The following is a 14,519-nucleotide window of genomic DNA, read 5'->3' on the forward strand; positions in this document are numbered from 1 at the left end:
ATTAGAGTGCACTGTCAGCAAGTTCGCTGATGACACAAAACGGGGAGGAGTGGCTGACACAACGGAAGGCTGCGCAGCCATTCAGAGAGACCTGGACAGGCTGGAGAGTTGGGCGGGGAGAAATCTAATGAAATATAACAAGGGCAAGTGTAGAGTCCTGCATCTGGGCAAGAACAACCCCATGTACCAGTACAAGTTGGGGGCAGACCTGTTGGAGACCAGCGTAGGGGAAAGGGACCTGGGGGTCCTAGTGGACAGCAGGATGACCATGAGCCAGCAGTGTGCCCTTGTGGCCAAGAAGGCCAATGGCATCCTGGGGTGTATTAGAAGGGGTGTGGTTAGCAGGTCAAGAGAGGTTCTCCTCCCCCTCTACTCTGCCCTGGTGAGGCCGCATCTGGAGTATTGTGTCCAGTTCTGGGCCCCTTAGTTCAAGAAGGACAGGGAACTGCTAGAGAGAGTCCAGCGCAGAGCCACGAAGATGATTAAGGGAGTGGAACATCTCCCTTATGAGGAGAGGCTGAGGGAGCTGGGTCTCTTTAGCTTGGAGAAGAGGAGACTGAGGGGTGACCTCATTAATGTTTATAAATACGTAAAGGGCAAGTGTCATGAGGATGGAGCCAGGCTCTTCTCAGTGACATCCCTTGACAGGACAAGGGGCAATGGGTGCAAGCTGGAACACAGGAGGTTTCACATAAATATGAGGAAAAACTTCTTTACGGTGAGGGTGACCGAACACTGGAACAGGCTGCCCAGAGAGGTTGTGGAGTCTCCTTCTCTGGAGACATTCAAAACCCGCCTGGACGCGTTCCTGTGTGATATGGTCTAGGCAATCCTGCCCCGGCAGGGGGATTGGATTAGATGATCTTTCGAGGTCCCTTCCAATCCCTAACATTCTGTGATTCTGTGATGATCTAGAATAGTAACCGCTGAAGGAGCAAAATCTTAATCTTTGAGAAAGTAAAAATAAGTGAGGACAAATAGTAGGCATGGTAGGTGAAAGATACCACTTTGTGGGCAAGAGAGACAATTTTCATTTTAATGCTGATTCTGGACTGTTCAGTATCAAAAAAAAAAATAGAAGGGAATAAGAAAAGAACAAGAAGTATGCAAAATGGAGGCAAACCTAGCAAGCCTTCAGTACTAGACTTCAGGACTGGAAAGAAATTATAGTTTTGTGACTGCCTGAAGATGTAGAAACTAAACAGGAAGAACAGTGTTTGAGGAAATTCAGCTAAAATTAGATTAAATTTTAAGCAGAAGAAATCTTTGGCCTTTTGTCTACAAATGTTATCTTATGTGGTGGCAATGGAGCACATTTTTACTGTCGTCTTTCGGAAATTGAGGGCTAAGAAAGTAATATTGTTGAATTTTTCCATTGATGGAAATAACTGGATCTAAAAAGCTGGACATTACAAGTTATGAATTTGTATCTGGATTATTATGTCAGACGTTCTCAAATGCATTTGTGTTGAAGCGGATGCTTTCTTCTGCTTGTTTAGGTTTCAGATAAATTTTCAAAATACTTTTTATGCATTTAATTTGAGTCTCAGAGTGCTCATCTTTTCCAAAAGTACAAGACTTTTTAGATAGAATACTGGGGTCAAAGGGGCGCTCTAATTGTATGGAGTTTATTGGGGGATGAGGGGGGAAAAAAAGCTATAGGGTTTGGGGGAGGGGAAATCGCTTTAATTACTCAGCAGCATTTTTAATCCATGCTGATAAATCATTGATGACTATGGTGTGTCATGCATGGGTTATGTATTTAACCATTACAGTGCCAGGAAACCTGTAGAAATCTTTGCTGTCAAACATGTCTGCATAAGGTGCAGCATCAGCAGTGTTGAAAGAGCAGGTGATTTTACTTGGGAGAAGGATATAGCTCCAGAGCAAAATGATAGGTGTAGATTCTGACTAGCTAACAGCAAAGACTTATGCAAACAAAAGTTTGCATGAATACAGCTTCAGAAATATTTAAGAATTATGTGCACCAATTAGGCCTCTGTTCTTTTCTCTACTCTGTATTTAACCAAGTCTTATAGAGTGATAAAATCAATGTTTAAGATTAATTTTTAATTCCATTACCAGCATCCTGTCCTTCTTACCCATCAATAGGAAATGTTCCTCAGAAAGGGTGCTTTGGAGAAAGACACTATGAACTGTAAGGCACATGCATGTGTACCTATGAAATGCATAGATATAACAGGCTAGAACATTCCCAGATAACAACTGCTGTCTTGTTTCCTCTTGCCTTTCCCAAAAGAGGGATTTTACCACAGTGAGATCGTGTAGTTGACCGATAAAGCCTTGGCTGCATTTGCGCCTGTGTTGCATTGCTTAGTGGTTGCTATACAAAACGAAGTGGTAATGGAAGTGTATCTGGGTATTGAAGGAACTAATGCAAGTATGATTGCCAGGAAAAAAGTGACAAGAAAGAAGCTACATAGTATCCAGTAATAGGGCTTAAACTATTCTTCCACCCATTTGGGAGAAATAGTTAGATCCAACTTTCAGGTATCTGTCCAAAGTAGAATTGAGAAGAATATCCATTTTTCCTGGCCAAACATGTTTTGTGTATTAAATGATTTTCTCATTACAGGGCTGGTTCTCAAACTTTGCTTTCTGAATCTGAGACAAAAGTACTGATGGCAAAAGAGAATCACGACTGTTAAGGGTTCAGAAATAATCATCTTAGATTGTTCACAGAAGCCCTTCCTCAAATCACTTGAATCCTGTGGTCCTCTGTAGCCTGCCTCAGTATATGGGAGCAGTATATCTCATAAACATACACGGCTGCTCGAAATACTGGTCACAAGAATTTTATTTATTTATTTTAACAAAAATGCGTTCATGCATGTTTTTAAAGTAGAAAGTGGAGTAAAATAATCTGCTCTGGAAGAAGGGTCAGGTAACTCAGGAGGTCTATAGGGACATGGCCAGGTCATGTAGGGAGAAGATTAGAAGGGCCAAAGCTCAATTAGAGCTTGATTTGGCTGCTACAGTCAAAGATAACAAAAAAAGCTTTTACAAATACATCAACAGCAAAAGGAGGGTCAAGGAGAGCCTCCACCACTTGCTGAATGAGGAGGGTAGTGTAGTGTCAGGGGATGAGGAAAAGGCAGAGGTGCTCAATGCCTTCTTTGCCTCGGTCTTTAATGTCAAGACCGGTTGTCCTCAGGAGACTCGGCCCCCAGAGCCTGAAGTTAGAGACGGGGGGCTGTGTGAACCTCCCGTAATCCAGGAGGAGACGGTTAGTGACCTGCTGTGCCAGTTGGACACCCACAAGGCTATAGGCCCGGATGGGATTCACCCCAGAGTAATGAAGGAACTGGCAAATGAACTTGCCAAACCACTCCCAAACCACCAAGAGTGGTGGTGAATGGGGCAAAGTCCAACTGGCGGCCGGTCACTAGCGGTATTCCCCAGGGCTCAGTTCTGGGGCCGGTGCTGTTCAATATCTTTATAGATGATCTAGACGTAGGGATTGAGTGCACGCTCAGCAAATTTGCAGATGACACCAAGCTGGGTGGGAGTGTCGATCTGCTGGAGGGTAGGAAGGCCCTACAGAGGGATCTGGACAGGTTAGATAGATGGGCCGAGACCAACGGCATGAGGTTCAACAAGAACAAGTGCCAGGTCTTACACTTGGGCCACAACAACCCCATGCAGCGCTACAGGCTGGGGGAAGAGTGGTTAGAAAGCGGCCTGGTGGAAAGAGACCTGGGGGTGCTGATCGACAGCCGGCTAAACATGAGCCAGCAGTGTGCCCAGGTGGCCAAGAAGGCCAATGGCATCCTGGCCTCTATTAGGAATAGTGTAGCCAGCCGGTCTAGGGAAGTGATCGTCCCTCTGTACTCGGCACTGGTGGGGCCGCACCTTGAGTACTGTGTCCAGTTCTGGGCCCCGCACTTCAAGAAAGATATTGAGGTGTTGGAGCGAGTCCAGAGGAGGGCGACCAAGCTGGTGAAGGGTCTGCAGGGTCTGACCTATGAGGAATGGCTGAGGGAGCTGGGGTTGTTTAGCCTGGAGAAGAGGAGGCTCCGAGGTGACCTTATTGCAGTCTACAACTACCTGAAGGGAGGTTGTAGTGAAGTGGGAGTTGGCCTCTTCTCCCAGGCAACTAGCGATAGGACAAGAGGACACAGCCTCAAGCTTCGCCAGGGGAGGTTCAGGTTGGACATCAGGAAGAATTTCTTTTCAGAAAGGGTTATTAGACATTGGAATGGGCTGCCCAGGGAGGTGGTGGAGTCACCATCTCTGGATGTGTTTAAGAAAAGACTGGACATGGCACTTAGTGCCATGATCTAGTTGACAGGGTGGTGTAGGGGCAGCGGTTGGACTCGATGATCCCTGAGGTCTCTTCCAACCTGGTTGATTCTGTGATATTCTGGGATATTCTGTACTAGTGTATCACCGACTCCTGGTGTGGGAGTTGGTTTTACTAAGTTGTTTCCCATATGGAGGGCATTATATAGCCCTATGCCAAGCTTTCATCTTCAGAGTATTGCCTTTGTTATTCCAAGTTGTCTGCACATAAATAGAATGCAATAATGGATTAATTATTCAGGATTAAATCTGAATAGACTAACAGTTTTGACTAAGCAATGGAGCACTTCTGCTACGCGTAGCTGGATGGTCATTCAGTGGTCTTGTTCAGCTGTAACTTAATTTTCTCTTCAGGAAGCTTCTTTCATACTTTTGCTTAAATGGATAATGAATATCGAAAACCACTGTATGTTCAACAGTGGTACTCCTTGGTTACAGATAAGGGAAGGAAGATGACCTTTAATATTCTGAAGGGTAAAAATGAAAATCTCATGGAAAGATTAGATTCTTAGCAGCTTCCAAATTTGAACTGATTTTTAGAAGTGTTTTCTATTTCCTCTCCACACTCTCCCTAAACACAACTAATTGCTGGTAAACAAACAGTTGTTTGACCTGCTAGTATAGTTAGCAGGGATTTAGTTAATAGAACTTGGAAAATCCTAGGATGTTAATAGTTTGCATATTAAGGTAAAGTGACACACAAGATGTAATCTGACTAGAACTTGCAAAAGAGGTTTTCTAGTTCATAAGAGTCTTTAAAAAAAAAAAAAAACCCAACAGTTAGGTTTATCTTGACTTGTATCAAAACCAGTATTTCTTCAAATTCCTTGAAATCCAAGTTCTGTGACCTTTCAGCTGTGTGAAGATGGCACTTTAGCCAGTTTCTCCTGTGAGAGAAGAGAGGTAAAGCTCATGTCTGTTCAGCTGTGTGAGAGAGAAGGAGCAGGACACCTGGCTCCAGTGAAGATTCACAGCTTTTACCTCCTTGTGGCAAACCCTTGGACTGTGCCCCCACTCTGCAGTAAGGAATACTGGCTCTGCCACGGTTCTTGGGGCTTCTGGGCATCCCAAGGTATAATCAGAATAAAAAGTCTCAGTTAATTGAGGGTTTCAGGCTTTATAGAAGAGTATGAAAAGTATGATATGGCTGCCTGCCTGAGCTGTAGATTCTGTTGGAAACTTTTAGTTCTGGGGTTTTTTTATCTTTTTTTTTCTTCAGGTGCTCTGTCCTTTGTAACTGTTGAACAGCAGCTGCAGGACTTTTTGAGACACTTTAAGCTCTAGTAACGTGCATCTTCCCAATAAGTTTGTCAGAAGATTGCACTTCAGTGGGTACATATAAACAAATTGCTGCTAAGTTCTGTGTTTGCTGTCACGTTCTGTTTTGTGCCTGTGCACCTTCACTTCAAAAATAAGGCTACGGATGTGTTGGGGTGCTTTTTGGGGTGTAGATTCATTATATAGCACCTTTCTACTGGTTGATAATTAACTCCCCTGTAGCTCCTTTAGGGTCCTAGGCTTCTTTCTGAAGGATCATTTAGTTGTCTTACTGCATGTAAAATAGCTGCTGAGAGCTTTGGGATCTCACTCTGTTGTGGCCATCCAGCACCAGTTAGGCACTGGGATGGTGAATGGTCTAGGGGTAAATCCGTTTGTGGTCCATGTTGTTACTATTTCCAGATGCATTCTTTAATACTAAAGTAACTATATTGTATCTTACTGCTTAAAGATAAAATAAGAAGTTGGGAAGGAGGAAGAAATTCTCGGTGTTGGCTGACCACAGAGGTGAGGATCATGCTTTAGAATTCGTGAGATACTTAACCTTTAAGCATTCCTCATTTAAGTGTAAGAAAGCATTCAGAAATAATGACCACCCAATTTGTATTTCAAAGCACGAGATTTAACTTTAATATTGCCGCCAGAGGGCAGCATGTTACACGAGCTGGCAGCACAGAACTTGCTATATTGTGATTTTAAGCAAAGATGAACTTGTAAAATCTGAGTTTTGAAAAGTATTGGTGATTCATTTATGAGTTTTTCCTGTTTTATTCCACTTGGAGCTAAGTCCTCGAGTACTTTTCATGGCATTAGCTTTCTGAGAAAGAGAAGTGATGTTACTGGCATCTGCCAAGTGAAAACTAAATGTAGCTGTTCTATAACTCGCGTTCTGGTGCTCTTAGCTTATTATTACTGCTACATACGACTTGTGTAAGACAGAGGTATCAGGAGCTTATTCCCTTACTTCCTGTGTTGTTTTTACCAGTTATAGAATTCTTTCTTCCTGGTTTTGTCTCAAGGGTAGTAAACCTACATTATTTTTTTACTTTGTGTGATAAAATGGACATCGAAGTTGATCTAATTCTATGTTCAGTGTTTTTTAGGATAAATTTATCTTAAATGCAGCATCTGTACTCTTTGGGGGTTTTTTGTGGGGTTTTGGTTGTTTTGTTGTTTTAGGTTTTTTTGAGGTGACTATTGGGAGATTTGACTTCTTGATTCCCATGTAGCAATATGATGTAGGAAACTCCTTATACAAATCGTCTAAAGTGGTATTATACTGGTATATTGTGACTGAAAAAACCTCCTTTGTTAGGTGCAGGTGTGACACAACAGGCAGATCACATCTTACAAGACTTACTTTCCCACTTGTACAGTAATGTAATTTTCTTTGGCAGGGTATTACTATTATTTGAGAATCTAGTTATAATGTGAACACAATTGAAAAAATAAGTTATATTAGAACAAATCACTGAATAACTTGTATACAAGTGTGTGGGGTGGTGAAAATAAACCTGGACTTGAGCTGATTTGGGTTGGAGGTACTCGAGTATCTTTGTATGGTGCTTCAGTAACAGCAGCATTACAGGAATGTAGAGTGCAACTGCAGTAGGCTTGGTAGGCAGCCAGCAGAGTCCAGGTGGGCTTACTGGTCAAGGTCTTGTGTTGAGTGGAAGTGGCTAAACTGCACCAGGATCCAAGTTGGTGTGTGAAGTGCTACAGCTGTGTTCTTGCAGTCCTCTGCACATGGTCTAATAAATCCAAACTGGATTTGAGGGGAAACCACTCTGTCTCTGCATCCATGGCTCAGTTAATCTGCAAATAGGATAAAAAGCCCATAAATAATTGAGAGTTTATAGTATACTGCACGTTCCAGATAAGAGTTAGAACGTGCAGTATAAAAAGAGATTTTTAGAAGTCGTCAATTACACCGAGTTCACCTTCTTGTCCTTGCTAATTGGGGCACTAGCATGCAATGCCAAAATCAGATATGATATTCCTAAAGCGAGTAGACTGCTGTTTTCAGTAAAGTTCTCAGGTGGTTATTTTGAGTCCACTTAGACTTAAAAAACATGGATGCAAGAAACAAATGAAAGTCTCAAGGGATGTAAGTCTCTTTTCATGGCTGATCGGTAGTAATATTTCAGAATCCGTACCAGCTGAAGAAAACATGAGGCAGATTTATTATGTGCTATATTCTTGTGAAAAGTTTTCAATAGGAATTATTTATATGTGACCCAGTGCAGCCTGGCATTTTGCCACGCAGAATAACAGTACGTGCTGTTTTAACACTAATATGTGGTGCACCAGAATCACTGATGGAAGCGTGGTAGTCAGATTATGTCTTTTCAAGACAACTGAAATGATAGAACTGAGGTGAATGGAATATTTGGATTTTTGAGATCAAAGGGTTCTTAGGCAGTATGTTTAATATTAAAATAGACTGTACTGAACTCTAAGCTTTTTTGCTTTGTACAGCACGTGTGTCATAACTATGTTGAAGGGGGGAGGGCTTGAGTGTTGTTAAATCACACTGTGTTTTCCAGTGCTTTTTGCTATTTTTTTGTGAGGATAGATGTGTTACTGCGGTGAACTGTTCTTGAGTGTAGCATCCAGAGGATACTTTATGCTCAGTTGTGTTAGTTTGGAGTTTGTAGCCTGTTAAAATTCTAGTTTTGTTGGTCTAAAGTAATTTTTATAGATCTAATGTAATTCTCATGAAATTAATGCTAAGAGCCTAGGCATACTTAGCCAACATCTTCTAGAACTGTAAGAAGTGCCAATTTTTAAGTGGTTGTTTACATGAAGTTATTATAACACATTTTTAAGACTGCAAGTTCTGTTTAACGTCCTACTGAAATAGAAGCAAGCAAGTATCCTCACAGATTCCAGCTGTGTGAATTTCCAAAGTTTTTGACTTACACCTTTCAGTAGGCCCATGTATGAGGCAATTACAATAATTAGTATGTTATCAGAAACAAAGATAAGTTTGAATTTTTTTCTTACATTGAAAACATCAATTTCTGAGGAATTTGAATCAATCTGTAGTTGGCCGAAAGCCAATTTTTCTCCTTAACTCTAACGCATGTTTGAAAAACGAACTCACTTCCTAAGTGCCTTGTGAATCTGCAATGATTAATTCTTCTCATTATTTTGCTGCAAAATCTCATGACCCTCTGTGATGATTCGATCACCCACTTAGAGTTTATGCATATTCATATCTTTCCGCCCTTGCCGCAGTCGTTCAAGTCTCCTTCACTGGCTGTGGTGTGTGCTTGGTGCAGTAATTGAGCTGCAGTAGATTGATTACTCTGGGGAGCTGTAAGGCCTTTAAAGGTGAAAACATATCAGTCCTGTTAATTAGGAAACAAAGCTCTGGTGGCAAGTTCAGCAGTCAAATGCTTCCAGTGTAGAAATGAGGAAAGGTATGATTTGTTCCTCTCCATGAACCCTGTTTACTTTTTTATATTTGAATTAGACCTGTATTTGCGGTAATAGGCTTGTGCAGGAGATAGCATATCTTGTATGATTGCATATGGTGTTGGTATTTTAAAACAAAAAGAACTATATGTTTGCTATTGATTGTAATTATTTGCTGCTGTAAATCACCTCTTAAATTATACATCATTTTAGGCATTACTTGACCTATAAAGTTAAATGAGAGATGAAAAATGGAAACGATTGTAAACTTTAACCAAAAACATCTATATAATTCACTTTTTCAGACCTAAATGTCAAAGACTTTTCTCTGAATTAAACCAATAGATTTTCAGGAATCATAATAAAACCTGGGGCCTCTCCTTTCTACTATTAAGACGTCTATTGCCTATCGTGTGCAAGATTAATTAAAGAGAATACGTTCTTAAAATTAGGTGAATATTAAATGATAGCATAAGGTTTCATCCAGCAGACAGCATCCTTACATCATCATTGTAAGTACCCTGTGGTTTTATGTTGCTAAGCACTCTAATCTAGAGTGGCCTATTACAAAGATATTAAGGGTAGGGGAAACCATCTGCCGCACAATTTATCCATAAGGGTCAGAAATAAATAATTTAAAAGTAATTTATGTATCTTAAAAACCATTTTTTCCCCGTAATTACTGGACAACAGATTGTAGAATACAGATGTTACAAAAATGCCACTGTTTTTGTAAACAATGTGTGATCCATTGCTACTTCAGGGTAGGTTGTAGGATGCTGTTGTCATGCCTGTTCCTGCTGAGGTCAGGAAGAAAAGTCTCGCTGAAACAACTGCACATGAGATTGGACTCCAGTTAGTGCATCTTACACCAAAGGATATCGCATTCATTGTGTTTGATTTTTTTTTCCCCTCTATTTTAGGCATTTATTAACACTGCAAAGGAGATCTACGAGAAGATCCAGGAAGGAGTTTTTGACATTAATAATGAGGTAACTTTTAGTACTCTGAACACTTTTTGTTTTTTAAATGGACAAAATTCGTCTTCCCTGGAAGGCTGGACAGTAAAATATCTCTCTGTTCCATTTGGATATAGAGTTGTCTGCCATTGTGATAAAAATGGATTAAAATAAGTGACCCTATCCATCTATGAAGCATCACAAAATAATATAAATCCCCAAAAGAGAAGAAAATCCACTTTCATCCACTTCTCCATATGGTGTCATCTGTTTTCAAAGATAATTTTCCACTATGTAAATGGGGGACCATGTTGATATGCCAGATGCACTCCATGAGCTGTCCAGTGTAGGGGAGGGATTGCTTTGAGAGTTACATAAAAGACTTTTGAAATGTTCCTGGTTTAGGTGGCTGGATTCTGTAGGGAATAAAAGATTAGCCATTTTGCCTGGGCACATTACTGAAATTACAGATTATTGGGGCCTGTCTATTTGCTTGTTTGGGATGGGGGTGGGGAGGTAGAGCAGGGAGCACTTTTGTAGTGCAAGAGCCTAGAAGGACCTATAATGTCTCTTGAATTTTTAAATGATTGTGCTGCTGAAAATCTTGAGCAGTTCGGAGAGAGGTTTGTGGCCACAGAAAAAGCAGATTCATGTTCAGTGGTAGTAAACAGAAATACTAGGATCGCATAGAAATGTTAGGATCATATAAGCTCTTGGTTAACATTTATGTGGTGTGACTTTTTATGTTAAAAAGCTTAAATTTGATAGTGTGAAGTGGTCAGTCATTTCTGGTGCCTGAGGTTTTTATCCTGCGAGCCCCTAAATATCATTGCTGAGGTGCTTAGTGAAACCACATGTGGAAATATGCACCACCACGCTGTTCTGTTCTGTGTATAGGTGCATTCTCTGCCTGGGACTGTCAGTCTGATGCTTCTCTTAAAGCATGATAGTCCTTGCAGACTTGTTCAAAGAGTAGTGAGGGACTTGGCAGGACTCGATTAAATAGCTTCACCTGGTTCTGCTTAATATATTTCAACATGAGAAAACTTAACTATTAAAAATATTGCTCTTATGACTTTAGAGAGGAAATAATGAGAAACTTAAGCAGTATGCAAAGTATTTGCATTAGGAAGCTTGTAGCTAAGTAAGACTTGAATAGTAATCCTTCAAAGACACTAATTCTGACTGGAAAATGTGTGTGTGTGTGTGTGTGTGTATATACAGTGTTTTGGTGAAACAGTTTTTAAATTCAGTTTAGTGATGAAAAGGTTAACATTTTCTTAAACATTTTTCCTAAAGAAAATGCGCTCAGTAGTGCCATATAAATTGGACAGTAATCAGAGTGTCTGAAAAAGCGTGCTCATTGTATCCGTCGAGTTTCATACAGTAGCTGACTGCTTTACTGTGCCTTACGGAGCTTTGATTGCAGTATGCTGTCAAGAGCCAACAGTCCGTGCTATTTATTTGGCTTTGTGCCAGGTCTGGCTCCTTGATTCCTCAAGAAGTTGCTATCAGCCCAGAGGGGGCAAAACCAATGAGCCATAGGGCATGCTTTTTATTAAAGAGGAGTCAAAGAGCGAAAAGAAACCACATCAGCTGCTGTCAATACTGAGCTAGTGCCAGAAACCCCAAGGCTACTACTGTTGCAGAACAACTGCCAAGCACTATAAATCTGAGATTTACTGTGACGCAAAGTTTCCTTAAGAGCTTAATTTCTGAAGCTACTGTATTACTTTGAGAAAAGTGCTGTATTTTTAGGTAAAATCCACTTGAGGGAGTGAGGGTTAAGATATAAGTGTGATTTTGATGAATGAAAGAGCTGCGCTGTGTGTGGGTTCTTGGCAAGTAGCCATCTCTTTCGGGATCATAGAAATTATTGATGACACAGAACATTCGTATGCCCTTAGCCTCTACAGCTGATTCAACACAGAAAGAAATGCTGTCTAGAGAGGAAAAGTTTAATATAAAACTTTTAAACTAATGGAGATTTTGGTGAGAGGGGAGAGGTTATATGTTCCTGGCAAATGCTATGTATTTTTAAAGCCTTATGCTAGGTAGTATTCAAATACAATTCTTGCTCTGTGTTTTTGTGTTAGGCATTTAAGGTACAGAGTTTAACACAGAGATAAAATTTAAATGAGAATTTAAAAATTTAAATTTAAAGCATCTTCCTTTAAATTATATTTAATCGCCAAGGACATATTGCTAAAAAAATATATAAACTTTGCTATATTTATTGCATACATTAGGAGAACTCACTATATGATCTTCTTAAAAAAAAATGCTTTTCAAGTATATTAGTGTTCTAAAATAATAACACTGTGTATTAAACTTCATTTCAGGCAAATGGCATAAAAATTGGCCCTCAACATGCTGCTACTAATGCAACACTTGCAGGCAATCAGGGAGGACAACAAGCTGGAGGAGGCTGCTGTTGAGCCTGTTTTTACTTTCTAGCTGCCTGGATGGGGCCTACTAACTTGTTTGTTCACCCTTCCCCCTGCCCCGCTCGCCTCCACTTCAGTTCAACTGAGACATGAAACTTGTAAGTTGGTTTCCTGTTGCAGAAGAAGACTTTATCCTTCAAATTCTTGTATAACTTTGAATAAATGGTTAATGTTCACTTAAAGACAGATTTTGGAGATTGTATTCATATCTATTTACGTTTGATTTCTAGGTCAATTGATGTGATTATTTTTGTTAAATGTTGTCTTGTGCCCTTGACTACGAACTGAATTGTATTAAACACTACAAAGTCATCTGAGTATTTTAATCAGTTTGTGTAGTTAGGTTTCTCAGCTCCTGCGGTTACCTAATGTTTAATATTGTAGAGCTGTCCTCAAGTTTTTTGTCAATTTTCAAGGCTATAAAGAGAAGCGGAAGGACTCTTTTAATTCTGTATTTATCACTTTCTGTATATATAGTTTAATAACCTGCTTGGGTGTACTTGCCAAGCTAGAATTCTTTAATGCATTTGCATAAATTCTATACTACTTAGAGCTTGAAAACTACAGGAGCATTAATAGAAATTGCTTGGACGCTAAATTTTAAGCCTTTTTGACATTGTTAGCATGTTCATCCTCCCCTGTCATTTATCCTGAAGTCCAAGAGAAATGCTTAATGTATATTACTAGAGGCTACATACGTGCTATCTATTTTAATGCCAAATGTTTGCTGTTTGTCCACAATTTCCACAGCACCTCTTCAGAAATGGATTAGCTGTTTGCCTTAACGAATACTATAGGGTAAAAACAGAGTATGAATGAAAAGTAGAAGAGGAGTTGATAAATTTAAAATGGCACATTATAAAAATGTTAATCTTTTCTTAATTTTTTTTTTCTTGTTTACCACTTGATTTCTAGGTATATTTTTCATGCAAGGACAGTTTTTCAACCTAAATGTACAGTGGTTGTGTAGAGTTTTCTTTCAGTGACAACTTGTAATCCTAAATATATGGTAAGCATCTTGTCTATTGTGAAGAGGGTGTGAAAATAAAATCTGCCAGTTTGGAAATCTTGATGAAAATCAAAACTAGAAATGCTTTGGTACTTATTACGGTGGTGGTCAGGGGGAGGGGGATGTTTTGCCTCAAATGAAAGGGTTGCAACAATACAAAACAAAATTCTATGTTTAAGTGTTTATTTGTTAAAGTACAGAGTATTCATGCCACTTTTCCTACAAATGAAGAAACAACTGAGTTTCCACCTCATCCTATTTATATAAATGTCAGGTAAAAGGGTGACAATAATGCTAGGCCATGCTTCATGTATCTAAAAAAAAGTGGGAGGGGATGACTGCAAAACTTCTGTCTTACTGGACCAATACTGACTGCAACACGACACTCGGGTACATGGATCCTCGTGTCATCCATTCTTATTGTCAGAACTTTAACATCAGAAATGAATAAATTTCAGCCTGACAGGTGTAACTTAGCAGTGGTTCTGAGATTAAATAGACTTTAAAAACCGTGTGGAACCTTTTGTTTGTATCTGGGGGAAGGGACAACCAATAAGGATTTGAATTAGTTACCAACTTCAAATCTATCTTAGACATTCAGGAGCATTGTAAGCAATGCAATATAATTGTTTCAACTATGTAAATTATTAAGAGGGTACTCCATTTACATACTTGCAAACAACAAACAGTTAATAGTTGAATTTATAAAACACTTTGTTTCAGTTGAAGTTTGAAAAATGTGTTGCGTGACAGTAAAACCATAGGCCTGAATTGCATTGATGCTGAGGGAAAACTGGCTTGTAGTTAACTAGATCTTCACAAGAAGGAATAAAAGAACAAGAGTACTTGGTTGAATTAACTGCTTGAAGATTTTTTGGCAACTGGCATCATTGCAGAACTCAATTGCTTTAGAAGAGATGGGAGAAAAGCATGTTCTTCTATAGCAGCCTCAGCTACATTACAAATTGGAGTAAATTTCTCTTAGCCACGCCCCTGTTAAGGGAGCAGAGAAGGGGAATTTGTACCCTATCCTGAATGCATGCTGTTTTAAGTGATGATGGTTTACTAAGCTAAAGCTTCTGA

At 39.8% G+C, this 14,519-nt stretch overlaps 1 protein-coding gene across 2 annotated transcripts in view; it reads left to right on the top strand.

Annotated features, from left to right (window-relative positions):
• The window catches only part of RAB2A (RAB2A, member RAS oncogene family), a 42,784-nt gene extending 29,273 nt beyond the window's left edge, over positions 1–13,511 (top strand). For both annotated transcript variants that reach the window (XM_068397007.1, XM_068397006.1), the window contains exons 8-9: positions 9,945–10,013; positions 12,323–13,511. In XM_068397007.1, coding sequence (XP_068253108.1) covers positions 9,945–10,013; positions 12,323–12,418 — 165 coding nt within the window. In that variant the 3' untranslated portion in view covers positions 12,419–13,511. The remainder of the gene's footprint in view (positions 1–9,944; positions 10,014–12,322) is intronic.
• The last annotated feature ends 1,008 nt before the right edge of the window (positions 13,512–14,519 follow it).

This window comes from Nyctibius grandis, chromosome 3 (assembly GCF_013368605.1).
Source record: "Nyctibius grandis isolate bNycGra1 chromosome 3, bNycGra1.pri, whole genome shotgun sequence".
Lineage (NCBI taxonomy): Eukaryota > Metazoa > Chordata > Aves > Nyctibiiformes > Nyctibiidae > Nyctibius > Nyctibius grandis.